Raw genomic sequence first — 14351 nt, forward strand, 5'->3', positions numbered from 1 at the left:
ATAATCTGTTTGGCGGGAAGTGCTAAAGTTAAAATGGCCACTAGGGGGAACGCGAGGTGGAAAAACAAGAGACGAAAAAGCCTTTACGTAAGAAATACCTATTAGTAGAGTCTTATATGTTATATTAACACCTTCAGAACAAGGAAGATACCAGCAACAAATTTATATATCGATCTTCATCTCCTTCTCCAGCCCCTGATCCTTCTCTAGACTCTCCTGTCGCCTCTCCTCCTCTGCAAAAAGCTCCTACTCTCTCTCCTCCTCTTCCTGCCCTCTCTCTTCCACCTCCAGAGCCTTCAATTAATGATCCATCAAGTCAGTTTATTTAAAAGTTAAGCTTATATATATTACAAAGCCTTCTTTCTTCTCTTAGTCCCATCTACTCCTCTTGCCCCTCCCACTCCTTTTAGGGAGAATGTTTCACTGAGTTAGTTTATTTTGAAAGTTATATTGTGGAGCTTTCTGTCTTCTCTCTTTTAGAAGCTTTGATCCAGCCTACTCCTCTTATTGCTCCTCCCACTCCTTTTAAGACACATCAGGCACCCACAAATGATTTACCGAGTCAGTTTGTTTTGAATTCTCTATTGACGATTTTCTGTCTTCTCTCCTTTAGAGGTTTTCCCATCTCCTCCCCCTATTGCTCCTCCCACTCCTTTTAGGGCACTTGAAGTACCAACAAATGATTTACCAAGTCAGTTTTGTTTTAAATTTTTTATTAAGGGTTTTAATAATTTTTGTGGTTGCATAATTTTACTTTTTTGTGGGATTCAATATAGCAGTAGAGCTCTTGCAATTAAATAATCAAAGGGTAGGGTGGAGCTTTGTGCCGGCCATGTTGAAGTATAGAGAGAATTGAGTTTGAGTATTTCCATGCAAGTGATTCATGTGTAGCAGTCAGCATGTACATGTAGTATACTAATAATACTATCATGACTTTGTATCATATTATATTGTTATTTAATACTTATAGACCAGTTGGCGCTAAGTATATTCATAGAATTTTGAGTATATTCATTGTGATACCGTAAATAAAGTAAAAATTTTCCTACCGCCATTTTGGAGTCTTAGTTACTAAGAGTAGAATGGGAGAAAGTAATATCTTTGCTTCTATATCTTCTAGTGGCACTTATTAAAGTCCATGAGCAACTCTAGACACTGGATGATGGTCAGTAAGCAGTAGCAATATTGCTGTAACAAATAAATACAGCAGTTTTTGGAGAATAAGCTCTTTTCACGATCGCTCCATAGACAACCATTGGAAGTAGGACTCCAAAATGGCGGAAGGAAAATTTTACTTTATTTACAGTATCACAATGAATATACTTAAAATTCTATGAATATACTTAGCACCAACTGGTCTATAGTACATGTGTTATATTGTTACTGCATGTAGTTTGTGTACCGGAAATTGATGGTCGTATCGCAAGTGCAGCTGTTGAAGAAAGAGAAAACGAGAAAAATTTTGAGAACAGGAAGAGTTCTTCAAGGGGTAAGAAAAGAAAGAAGAGAAAAGTAGATGATGAGGAAGTGGAAGCGTCACAAATTGAAAACGATATAGCCATTTATCTTGATGTTAACAAAATGTAAGCTCCTATCTGTGTACATGTACAGGTATGCATCATAATTTTTAATTTTGAAATGTGTGGTTTTTTGTTGAAAATTTAGTCCAAACGAAAAGTTTTCATTGACTGAAAGATTTATTTGGTTTATATACATGTATTTTGAAAATTTTATCCTCCCTCTCAAGTGTGTAGAGATGCTGTTACGATACTCTTGTATCTTATAGATGTAGAATGGAGATTGATAAATTAGACAAGATCCAAAATGAAATACTTACAGTAAGCGACGAGGACTGCATCCGACAAGCAAATGAAGAGATGAAGCAAAGCAGGAGATTTGATAAAGAAACTCAAGAGAGAATTAATGATTCGATAAGGAAAAGAATTGATGCCATTGTGAGCTCATTATTAGCTTTTGTCTGTCCTTATTGACTACAGTCTAGTGCTTTAATTTTATTTCAGCAATTGGCAATATTAAGACTGCCAGTCATTTGATGCACATACTCAAGGCCTTTCCACACTAGCACTTCTAATGCGCATTGAACTGGTTTGAAACCGGTTCTAGTCATTCCACACCTGAAGTCAATGTGCATTATCTCAAACTGCCTCCATAATGTGGTTTGAATGCGTATTCAATAGATAACCAATGGTAGCTGGATCAGAAATACTATCAAAATATACATGATCCTGAAGATAGTGTGGAATCACCTGATGCGCATTCATGAGCTGACTTCTGGAACCGGTTCAAGTGTAGAAAGGCCTTCAGTAATGCACATGCACACAAAAATCATCAAATCAAAAATACTAATTACAATTTTATAGTGAAATTGCCAAAATAAAACTCTGCCAAAATAAATTATTAGATGATATTTTGACTTTTCTTTTTTTTCTTATACCTTATAAATAGGAAATGCATGTAAAGAGAAAAAAAGAGATGCTTTTGTGCACACAAGAAACTCTCACTCCACGCGCTATCGTCCACAAGCTTTCAGCTCATGCATCCAAAGTTATCAACACTCCATTTTAGAACATATATTATTAAGTATTTTTTCTACTTTACCATAAGAAAATATGTTGCATTATCTATAGCCTTACTCATATTTGCCACTCATGTGTTTTTTAACATCAAGATTAGTCCTGGTGATTTTTTTACTCTTAACAGGGATGTACTGATAGAATTAAATACACAATTAATGCAAACAAGCAAGTGTTTACAACTGCAAGAGCCATATTTTACTATGAATATGGTACTATGAATATGGTAATGGTTCATACCAGTAAAAAGATAACATGACAACTTGATGACAACAAATTCCTCTGTGAATCAGCCCAACACTTACAGGTGTCAATTGCCTGCCCCCATTCTTTTCTAAATTATAAGTAAACATACACACCTTTATTAGTCTTGAAAATAATATGAACAACATCATTAGTGAAAGTGTCAGAAAGATGTCAATAGTTTTATTGTCTACATATAAAGAAATGAGATTCTTAATTATTTTTACAAATATCAAAACACTAATTTATATACTAAGACTTCTAAAAATAAACTATAATAACTGCAGCAAAAGTACATTATCTGTCTACTGAACGTATATCTCATAAAAGCTGACTGGAGTGTCTTCAATACTTGTTGACCATACTCCACAGACCCTCAGCTCAATATAATCAGTGCTGGTAGTGTTACCATAGTCTCTGTGAAACCATGGGATACTAGGAGCTGAACAACAAGGAACTTCATTAGGCCCACAACCTTGACCATCCCAGAGTGGATCAGATGTGAGGAGGCTATAATTTGCATAGATGTTTTTGTTAGCTGATTCACAATAATAATGACTACCGATGAACGTTTGGGCAAGTTGAAAACCGCCAATGTTACATGGACAATTGTAATATACATGGTGGATACTACGGATCTCAGAATTTCCAGCAACTAGAGTCCATATGTGTTTACGAGGAGACCCACGTGTGATTGAGATGCCATCCACATAACAAGAGTCAATTCCAACAGAACTAGACACCATGTTGTAAAGGGCAGCAGGTGTACCCCATTGATACCCCACTACTCTACCACATATTTGAGAATACCTAATACCATTAGATGGAAACCGAACTGAAGCACAGCTACTATCATCAGTTACTGGTCTGCCACAAGCTCTGATCCCTCCTGACTGCTGAATTGATAGCCCACTAGGACAGGATTGTGCAAGATTAGACATATCTAGGTATGCTAGTCTTGTCCACCCTTCTCCTGAACCACACAGAACTCCCATATTGCAATAAGTGGATCTGCCCCCAATATTATAATAACCTGATTTGATATTTGGTAGTCTTTCTTTGATTCTGTGGCATGTTGCAAAAGAGGGATTATCAGTAGCATCTGAGTCATTGGATGAGTCATCTGAGTCATTGGATGAGTCATTATGAATGTGAAACCTTACCAGCTCTTTTGCTAATAGTAGCACATCATCCACAGCCTCAGCAGTTGAGGCACTGGTTACATTGATGCTTGAGAGAAAGTCGACAACTGTGTCAAATTTTTCATTTGACAAATCATTAAGCATGTCCATGACATTCTTTTGAATGTCAGCCGACATACCTGTGGAAGGTTTTGTATGGGCTTGCAGTAAGGACAGATGCAGTAAGTAAGCAACTGAAATAAGGATAGCAGAGAGTAGCATCAAGGCAATGCACTGTAATGCTATTTGTAGAGGAAGTGCAAAACCGTTGCATGCAGACTTTGATGATCCTTGCTTTCTTTGAAGTAAGACACTTCCTCTTTTAATTGTATGATCAAGCTTTTCATATACCGGTACTGGGAGTTCATCATTTGAACTGTGGACAGCCACTTCTTGCAGCTCTTGATTACAGTAATTGACATTATCCATTCTCCAGTAGATCTATTATAATTTATATAAAACTTTGAAACTTAGATCCCTCCACTCACAGCAGTAGCTAAAATATTGCTACAGCTTATATAGCTACACTGCAGTTTCATACTTCCAATTGAGGAGGTACTAAAGTGAAGAGAAAGCTTTTTTGTTTATAGTTCTTCTCCACACAATTTGCACTTGAGGTGTTTTGGATTTCTAAGCCTAAGGAGGGGCTAGTTAATTAAGAGAACATGGGGTGTGGTTTTAAAATGACTAAAAATTTTAATAAAACATGGCTGTCGAGGAATTTAGGTTCAAGCTAGCAAAGGCTAAGGACTTGCCTCCATCTTGGTTCGAATTAGTTCTAGTGCCAAGAAAATTTCAAGAGCATATCATAGCTTTGAATGGCAATAGAAAACGTAAGCACATAAATAGTCAGATGACATCTTTTTCACAACTGAATTATTGTATTTATAATTATATAAAATTAATTATATTTATTATTGTTGTTATTTAGTTGAGCCATCTGCTCTCTCACTCATTGTCATTTTTCTGGAAAAGGCAGGATGCCTAGAAGGACAGGTAACATTTAGAAAAATCTATTTCTTCACTTTGTTTTCAGACCTTTTCTGAGGGGGCAGTGAAAATTTCCCCCGAGAGGAGAGATGTACTGATAGACTGTGCTCATTTTATGGCCGCTTCTCTTAACTGGAACCTAGCAACACTGGAGAAAGGGTATGTGTACTTGTACTTATACAATGTACATGTATATTATATTAATAATGTAGAAAGAATATCTACAGGTACATGTACATATACTTCAACTTCTATTAATGATGCAAATTTAATCATATTAAAATGTATAATCTCTTATATTTTTATACCTTTCTTTCTAGACTCCCTCCAGCTGCCATTTATTCATTAATGCTATCACTAAAGGACAAGTTTCATTTCCCTTCCTCTAATTCTCTCTCTGACGTCAGTCCTGGATCCGACCCTCCGCTTTGTCCTCTTCATGTTTCAGCGAACCTTTTATATCATCTCTGGATTGTTAGGTTTTGTTCAAATTGCGATCTACTGCCTCCTGCTCAGGGCTTGCTTTGGGAGGGTACATGTGCTCCATTGGAGACCATCAAACAATTGGTATGATTATTATAATCATGTATATTGTTGTATTATTATTATCATTATTAAACAATTGATATGATTATTTTAACTACGTGCATGTATATATATATATTTTATATTTACATTTACTGTATTATTATTATTATTATTATAATGCAAGTAATAAGAAACATTACAAATAAAATGGAAAAATGTAAGGAAACTTGTAACTATTTCTCTTAGAAGAGGAGTCATGATCACTTTATTTTTTTCACATTCAGCCATTTTGTTGCAGATATTTGTCATTTTAGTTTGTATGTACAAGTACAAATGTAATAAGCAATTCACATTATGTACAGCCATTAAAATTAATGTGCAGTAATAATAATAATAGAATCTATTCTCTTCTCTTTTAATTTATTAATTTAATTTTATTAATTTTAAGATTACAAATCAAATGCAAAAAGCAAGAAAACTTGTAACTATCTCCTTATTCTCTTCTATTAGGTATTACCACTCGTTGATGACTCGGTTTCATTTCTTTTACAAGTTATTCCTCTTCATTTTGACTATCCGCTACCCTCCATTAGTATAACATTGGCCACATCACTCACTCCTGCCTCTGATCCACTGGTTGTAAATTTACCATCTCCTATTGAAGCTTTCCCTAGGGATAAGATTCATGCTCAAGTAAGTTGAAAATATGGATAATTGTTAAGAAGAGCAAAGCAATACTTTAATGGTGATCAGGGTTTCCCACAAAGCATGCTACATGTGTATGTGTGCTAAACGGCATGCTTCATGAGTTGACAAACTCTACAAAATCAAGCCAAAGTCCCTGTACTATAGTACATGGTCATCGGCCAAATTTCGCCAAAAATATTAAGTTGAGAATTCTACATTTTTATAATTTTTCCTGACGCATATACACATTTTTATGTTGTGTAGAAAGTTTGAGTTGATTCAAATCAAAATTGGATTTTTTACAAATTTTTTAAGCTGCTCCAAAATCAAGCCAAAGTCCCTGTACTATAGTACAGGGTCATTGGCCAAATTTCACCAAAAATGACAAGGAGAGAATTTTACATTTTTATAATTTTTTCTGATACATATACATGTTCTTATGTTGTGTAGAAAGTTTGAGTTGATTCCGATCGAAATTAAATTTTTTACAATTTTTTAAAATTTGCTCCAAAATGGGGCCAAAGTCCCTGTACTATAGTACAGGGTCATCGGCCAAATTTCACCAAAAATGACTAGGAGAGAATTTTACATTTTAATAATTTTTTCAGATGCATATACATGTTCTTATGTTGTGTAGAAAGTTTGAGCTGATTCTGATCAAAATTGGATTTGTTACAATTTTTTAAAGTTGCTCCAAAATTGGACCAAGATCCCTGTACTACACAGTACACAGTCTTTGGTCAAACTTTACCAAAAATGAAAAGTTGAGAATTCTCCATTTTTATAAGTTTGCACATGTTCATGTACACTGTAGTACTTAAATTTTTTTTACTCTATTACATTGATCTCCATATCTGTCAATATTTTGATGATGTGTTTATGATTCATTGTATTTATTTGTATTTTTAGATCTTTTTTGATGTTGGGCAAGTACTATTTGCACAAGAGAATTACTCCAAATCCCTTGAATGCTTTCAATCCTGTCAGGAGCTACTACAGTCCATTTCTTCCTCATCTTCTCCTTATCCTTCGGTGGACACTGACCAGTTGAGAGGCTACGTCTCCGCTTGCTCTTCGTTTGACGTGGGTTGGGTCGATGGGGCGGAGTCAGAGGAGGAGAGACAGGACGAGAGAGTGGGTGTGGTTGTGATGTGTGAAAATTTGAGGAAGTCGCCAGAAACAGGACTGGTTAGTAATGTGTCCTTGCAACCATTTTACAATGTACTGTACATGTATGAATGAAACAGTTACAAATACATCAATGAATTAATTATTATTATTATCATTATTTTTTTAAATTATATTTATCACTATTATGGAAGATTTTACAACTATTTTAAAACTATTTTTTAAGATTTTAAAACTATGTAAAACTTTAATTGTATTTTTGAAGCTACATCTAAATGTACTATCGATGTCCTCTTTTTCTTCTTTCTCTCTCTCTCTCTCTTGCTATCATTAGTTGGAACTGCCACTAGTTTTTAACTCAATATCTAAGCTATCCGAAGCATATAGAACATGTTTAAGCCTCGAAGTATCCGATTGGTCGGAACTGGTTGCCATGGAGCCTTCATCAAGCAAGAGATCTCGTCTTGTTGAAGAGGAAGAGTTTCCTAATATATCGGTTTCCACCCAGTTCAACCTGTGGAATTTAGTGTGGTCAGTTATTGAGGGAAAAGGGCTGCAGCCTATTGCTTTGAAGAACTTGACTTCATCTCAGATTGAGGAGAGAGAATTGACAGGAGCTTTACTTAATGTGAGCTGCCACCTACAGTACATGCACCTGATATCCTTTACATGTTTGTAACTGCATCTAGTAGCAATTAATGCCTCATGACTATAATGTACTAATAATGTGAACCATGCTCAGTAGAGAATTCTCAATTTTTATAATTTTTATGTATGTACATGTACATGTACATGTTCTTACATTACGTACACAGTACTGTACATGTACATGTATGTTGTTATTATTATTATTATTATTATTATTATTATTATTATTATTATTATTAATTCATTATTATTATTAGGTGATTGAGAGGGTCTTGAAGGACATTGAAGGCTCCTCCATTGATCATGAATTAGCTTATCAGAGGCTTAGCCTATTGACTAGTAGCATCAATGTTGATAGCGAAGACACTTGGAGGAAATACGAGAGAATCAATAGACTGCTCTTTAAGAATGAGGTTAGTCAGGAAGGAGAGATTTATTTTGGAGAAAATAAATTACTAAATACTTATAGTTTATATTTGGCAAAATTATGGCCATGTACTATTAAGCAGGTTTAGAAATGCAATTTAATAAAAATAAATGTTTTAATTTATGGTTTAAAATTGCAGGTGGCTCTCAAATTGCTTAAATTTAGTATTTCCTCAAAAATTGTAAGGGAAAGTATTTGACAATTATGTTCTTTATTATTCAGGTTCCTTGCCCTTGTGTTGCTAGTGTGAAGTTGTCTCCTTCTCTTCTCTCTTCATCCTCTGATTCTGATCCTCTCAGTGGACTCATTCCCATTCTCCTGTCCTCAGACCCAAACCAAATGCTTGAGGATATGAAGACTCTATTTGAGAAAGTACCGGAATCAGAACATGTCAACATAGCAAAATCAGTTAGTTATAAATATACAGTACATGTACATGTACATGCATGAAATAGTAATACATGTACATGTACATGTAAAACGTATTCATTTTAAAATTAAATTATTTTTTGTTTTATTAGTTGAGAGGTGGAGATAGGGACTACGTTACTGCTGATCAAGTCATGAGTAATTCATTAGTAGCAGCTCAGTACAATATGTTAATGCAAAAGGCAGAGTCTTGTCTTAATGAAAGAGTGAGTAATGGAATCATACTGATATACTAGTAATAGCCATTGTTTGTGTCATATCATCTCATTCATGTTAATACCATTGTACAGTACTGTGTGTGTTAGTGCATGTATTTTGAAGTTTTAGGTTACATAAGTTTTATTATCTACACATTGTTTTCTTTAGCTGATGCATGTACAGTACATGTACATGTACTTTTTCTCTCTCTTAGAATTTTTCTCTGGCTAATGAGTTCTATTCCTCTGCTGCTCAGTTCCTTACACACAACTCTTCCATTCCCAGTCCACTTCGGCATAGACTCATTCCCATACTCATGGAGACCAGTCTCAGAATGAGAATAATATCAGCCTCAAACTCACTTCGGAGCCTCTCCAATAAACAGTGAGTGGATGGCTCAATGTCTGTCAGAAAATCTAATAAATGGAGAATTCTCCAGGTTGTTGTAATAAAATACAATGTACTGTAGTACAGGAACTTTGGTATGAATTTTAGTAATTTTAAATGAATTTTAATGAATTTTAGTTCCATTGTCACGAAATCTGTGACAAGCAAAAACCCATTGGTTTCATTGTCACAAAATCCGTGACAAGCAAAAACCCATTAGTTCCATTGTCACGAAATCCGTGACAAGCAAAAACCCATTGGTTCCATTGTCACGAAATCCGTGACAAGCAAAAACCCATTAGTTCCATTGTCACGAAATCCGTGACAAGCAAAAACCCATTGGTTCCATTGTCACGAAATCCGTGACAAGCAAAAACCCATTGGTTCCATTGTCATGAAATCTGTGACAGGCAAAAACCCATTTGTTTCATTTTTACAATCATGATAGCATTATTTAAATTTGTCTGGTGGATGTAAAAAATGTTACTTTTCATCTCTTTTGTCACATTCAAGTGTCATGCAAGCTCATTATTATTTTTTTCTCTAGAGCTTGTGAAAAATACTCGGCACTGATTGATGAGGCAAAGAGCCACTACAGCAACAATACCAGTAAATATTGATGTAAACTATTGTATTATTAGTCCTTTTAACTGCATCTTGCTATTTCTTTATCTTTCTCTCTCTCCCTCTTTCTCTCCCTCTCTCTCTCTCCCCCCTCTCTTTCTACTCTCTCTCCTCTTCTCTGCTGTTATTAAAGATCCCAATAGAGATCTCTGTATTACAACATTAAGTGGTGTTTTCCTCCTAAACCTCCAGCAGTATAGCTTCCTCATTCGTTCTGATCACATTAACCTTCACGAGAGAGTCAGTCAAATCATTAATGCATTTATAAGTGTTCTTTAATGTACAATTATAAGTACAATGTACATGTATATATGCATGCACTTTACGTTACATGTATGATTGTACACATAATTTCTCTCCATTCATTGTATACTTGCTACTGTGCTTATCATTTTTCAATTTGTCTTTTTCTATTTTTTGGGTGTTTCCTCTTGTTTAGATTTGTCCCAAGTTAGCTGCAGCTGCTCGGTCCATTCAAGAAGGCCAGGACCTGAGGAGGTGCACCAGAGAATTATTTGAAACCAGTCAGTTTGAGATAAACTATAGTATTCACAATATGCATTTGTATTAGTTATTATGATTATGTGCAAATTTAGTACTTAAAACTACTCATACTGTTTTGCTACATGTAAGTGTAAAAAGTTAAGATAAAATAGCTTCAGTACATGTATATGTATACTTGCTCTTTTTAATATATGATTTCTGTACTTATTCTTCACTGTATGTGTACATGTATATTATTATGATAGCTCTTTATGTACAATGTAGTTTCTAGTGTCTTTACAACTCCTGGTGGTAGAGGAGGAGGAGGAGATGAGAAACAACAGTTGCAAAGGTTCGTGCTAATTTGCATATACTGTATAATGGAATGATGTTTGTATTACATGTAGGAAGTATCTTGAAGTGATCACAAACAATTTACAAGTAATTTATTTTTTAATAGTTTTTAAAAAACGTGTACATTTCTCTCTCTTTTTGTCCCTCTCTCTCTCTCTCTCTTCACAGGATCTTGTGTCTCTTTCATATCTAATGGCTGCTCTAGCCAGACTGTGGAACATTGTTAAGGTATCATGAACCTCCTCATTTTGATTATTTAAAGAGTGTCATCAATACATGTATAGAAACCAGAGTTTGACATCACAATTGAATACACAGGATACTGGCCAACAGCCATAGGACAGTGAGTAAATTAGTACGTACGCGTGTATGACATAATTGACATTACAAGTTTACTAAATGTTTGTATGTACATGTACATGTGTATTTATAGTAGTAAAAGAGTTTTTTGAGGACATGTATGTTTCACATTAATCAAAATTAACATTCATTCATTTTTAAAAATTGCCAAAATTTAGCTCTTCCTAAATTACAGTATCTTTTTTCTTCTTCTTTTCTCTCACATTCTCCTCTCCATCCCACAGCACTAATAGTATCAATGTTGATGCTGTGTTGAGACTGTTGGAGGGTCTTGTCTCCTACTCCCTTCGTCTGCTTCCCTCATACTCTTCGTGGCTCATCATTCAGGGAGACATCTTTTTAAGTAAATACAAAAATGTATTATTGCATATCTCCAAATTTTTTTCAGTCAAAAATTTTATCAAAATCTTAATGTCTTGTTAATATTATTTTTTGGCAATAATTTTTTCGCATTTCTGCTTGTTACTCACGTGCAAAGAAAAACTCCTAACAAATTTAACAAATATTTTGACTGACTAAAATTTGGAGTGATGCAGTATAAAAATAATTATTGTTATCACTTAGCTGTGATGACATTGGATGTAGAGGCTAAATAAGAATAATCTTATAAAATATTTTTTATTAGCCACAGGCGATTATAACAATGCAATCAAGTGTTACTTGGAAGCTGGGGCACAAGAATCGGATTATTTTGATGTTGAAGTACCAGAATCAGTCTGGAACAAACAGGTATATCTTTTAAAGTATTAGAAATTAATATATGCTTTATCCTTTCATTACACCATTTTAATAAATTATTCAATTTCTGATAAATACCCTATACCATGGCCCATGGTTTTTTCAGAAAATGGTTCTGAAATGACCCCCCAAAATTTTATTACATTTTCTGATACATATTGATGTCCTTATGCTATGTAGAAAGTTTGAGTTGATTCCGAGTTTAAATTTTCAAGTTACAGTCATTTAAAGAAATGGGCCGATTTTTAAAAAATACCCAAGGCTATAGCCTTGGGTATGGTTTTTTCAAAAAATGGCTCCGAAATCACCCTAAATTTTTATTACATTTTCTGATACATATTAATGTCCTTATGCTATGTAGAAAGTTTGAGTTGATTCCGACTTAATTTTTTCAAGTTATGGCCATTTAAAAAAATCAGCCATTTTTCAAAAAATTCCCTGTACTATAGCCCATGGTTTTTTCAAAAAATGGCTCCGAAATCACCCTAAATTTTTATTACATTTTCTGATACATATTGATGTCCTTATGCTATGTAGAAAGTTTGAGCTTATTCCGACTTCAAATTTTTGAGTTATGGCCATTTAAAAAGTAAACCAATTTCTAAAAAATGGTATGTACTACATGTATAATTATCAGAGTTATAGAATGTTTTATTTTGCAGGTTTACAATAGGCTCATAGTCTGCTGCTTAAAACTAAATTATCAAAGCCACGTGAGTATCATGAAGAATGAATGAGAGCCCAGGATTTAATATAAATATCTTTTGTTTTTTATAATCCAGGCTTTAATATTTTGTCAATTTTTTGATCCTCCTAACTACTCCTTCACTTTCTCGCTATTAAAAGAGAATATCCAGTAAGGGCCACTAAATAGAGAGAAGTGTGTCAGAGCACTCTTGCTATGTACAGCTTTATTTTATGGAGCTTGCAGCTGAAGCTTTAAAATGGAAATGAAATATTAACAGTATTTTCTTTTATTTAGGCAGTTACTAGAAGACATGTTTGAGTATCTCTGGGACATGTCAATAATTGAATATCTCATTTGTATCCTATTTGCAACCACTTGCATGGAAAAACTCTGCAATTTACAAAACGTAATTTTTCCCTTAACATTTTCTTGATAGACTCACTTGGTAAAGTTGGAGATACAATAAAGCAAAGAGCAGCTGTAAGTATGCATGGATATACTGTACATGTACATACACATTACATGTACATGTACATGTATTTATTGAGGTACTGCAGTACATGTTGCATGTACATATTGAGATTTCGCGAAAATTATACTCTTCAGTGTTGCATGCTCGACCATTAGAATTAGCATTATTACTTGGAAATAATTACTACTTGCAATCATAGGAACAAAAATCTTTAATGGGAAGTTGTACTTCACACAGTTGTCCTTTTCTTCTACTAATGCATCTCATTTAATCTCTTTCTCTAATTTATCAGGTCCAAATTTCAAGCCAGTCTGAGCTTAACACAAATAACCATAAAGAAATACTCTGTCAAACTAGGACTATTCGCAAGAGAACATTCCTTAGGATTTTCTATCAAAGCATCAATAATATGTCACAATAAAATTTCACACATGCATGTACATAAGCTATGAGTAGTTGAATGGTTTTTTCTGATTGAAGTGAGCCTTAATTTCATCAAAATGTCTGTAAAGAATGTAACTTGGCTGACATTAGTACTTCGTGCTAGTACATATGTTTAAATACTGCAAGTGGTCATAATGTTGTATACCATTTGGACCTTATTTGATGCAAGATTTGACATGATTGTTCTTATTTAAAGTGCTACAACAAATAATAGGAACTGTTAACTAATAATAAACTAAATGACAAAATAATAATAACGTGCTACCTAAATCTACCAACAGTCTACTACATAACTAAAAGCTGCAGTATTTGTCTCTACTTGACATATATCTCATAGTATCCAACAGGAACATCTTCATTGCCAGTTCCTTGATCTCCACACACCCTCAGCTCAATATAATCAGTAGTGGTAGTGCTACCATAGTCTCTGTGAAACCATGGGATACCAGGAGCTGAACAACAAGGAACTTCAATTGGCCCACAACCTTGACCATCCCAGAGTGGATCAGATGTGTAGAGAATATTTCTAGCATCATTATTTTCTGCGTGATTACCTGATTCACAAAAGTAATGACTAAAGGATGATTGATTGCCGTTAGTGCAATGACAGGTAGCACCATTTTCAGTACCAGTGTCAGTGGATCCAGAAGCAAAGGTCCATACATGTTGACGAGATGATCCCCTAGTGATACTAACACCATCAACATAAGAACCATTAATATCTTGAGATATGACACTATGTAGAAGC

General features: G+C 34.4%; 2 protein-coding genes across 2 annotated transcripts; both read left to right on the plus strand.

Annotated features, from left to right (window-relative positions):
- Window positions 1-2: 2 nt before the first annotated feature.
- On the plus strand, window positions 3-2718 carry LOC100634821 (actin cytoskeleton-regulatory complex protein PAN1-like). Its single transcript, XM_003388502.3, has 8 exons — window positions 3-87; window positions 138-315; window positions 374-427; window positions 481-561; window positions 614-691; window positions 1394-1583; window positions 1787-1955; window positions 2467-2718. Exons 1-8 carry the CDS (start codon window positions 34-36, stop codon window positions 2584-2586), a joined length of 924 nt encoding a protein of 307 aa, XP_003388550.1. The 5' UTR covers window positions 3-33; the 3' UTR covers window positions 2587-2718.
- A 1997-nt stretch (window positions 2719-4715) lies between these two features.
- LOC109584166 (integrator complex subunit 8-like) lies at window positions 4716-13660 on the plus strand. The gene is made up of 25 exons (XM_019999782.1): window positions 4716-4851; window positions 4950-5014; window positions 5055-5167; window positions 5329-5575; window positions 6047-6229; window positions 7133-7411; window positions 7686-7979; window positions 8257-8412; window positions 8649-8834; window positions 8948-9061; window positions 9268-9437; window positions 9988-10049; window positions 10198-10304; window positions 10504-10588; window positions 10833-10899; window positions 10955-10988; window positions 11070-11129; window positions 11186-11244; window positions 11486-11604; window positions 11887-11990; window positions 12662-12712; window positions 12782-12855; window positions 12982-13043; window positions 13124-13167; window positions 13452-13660. Exons 1-25 carry the CDS (start codon window positions 4725-4727, stop codon window positions 13578-13580), a joined length of 2991 nt encoding a protein of 996 aa, XP_019855341.1. The 5' UTR covers window positions 4716-4724; the 3' UTR covers window positions 13581-13660.
- Window positions 13661-14351: the final 691 nt, after the last annotated feature.

Source organism: Amphimedon queenslandica, unplaced genomic scaffold (assembly GCF_000090795.2).
Source record: "Amphimedon queenslandica unplaced genomic scaffold, v1.1 AMPQUscaffold_13239, whole genome shotgun sequence".
NCBI classification, from domain to species: Eukaryota; Metazoa; Porifera; class Demospongiae; order Haplosclerida; family Niphatidae; genus Amphimedon; species Amphimedon queenslandica.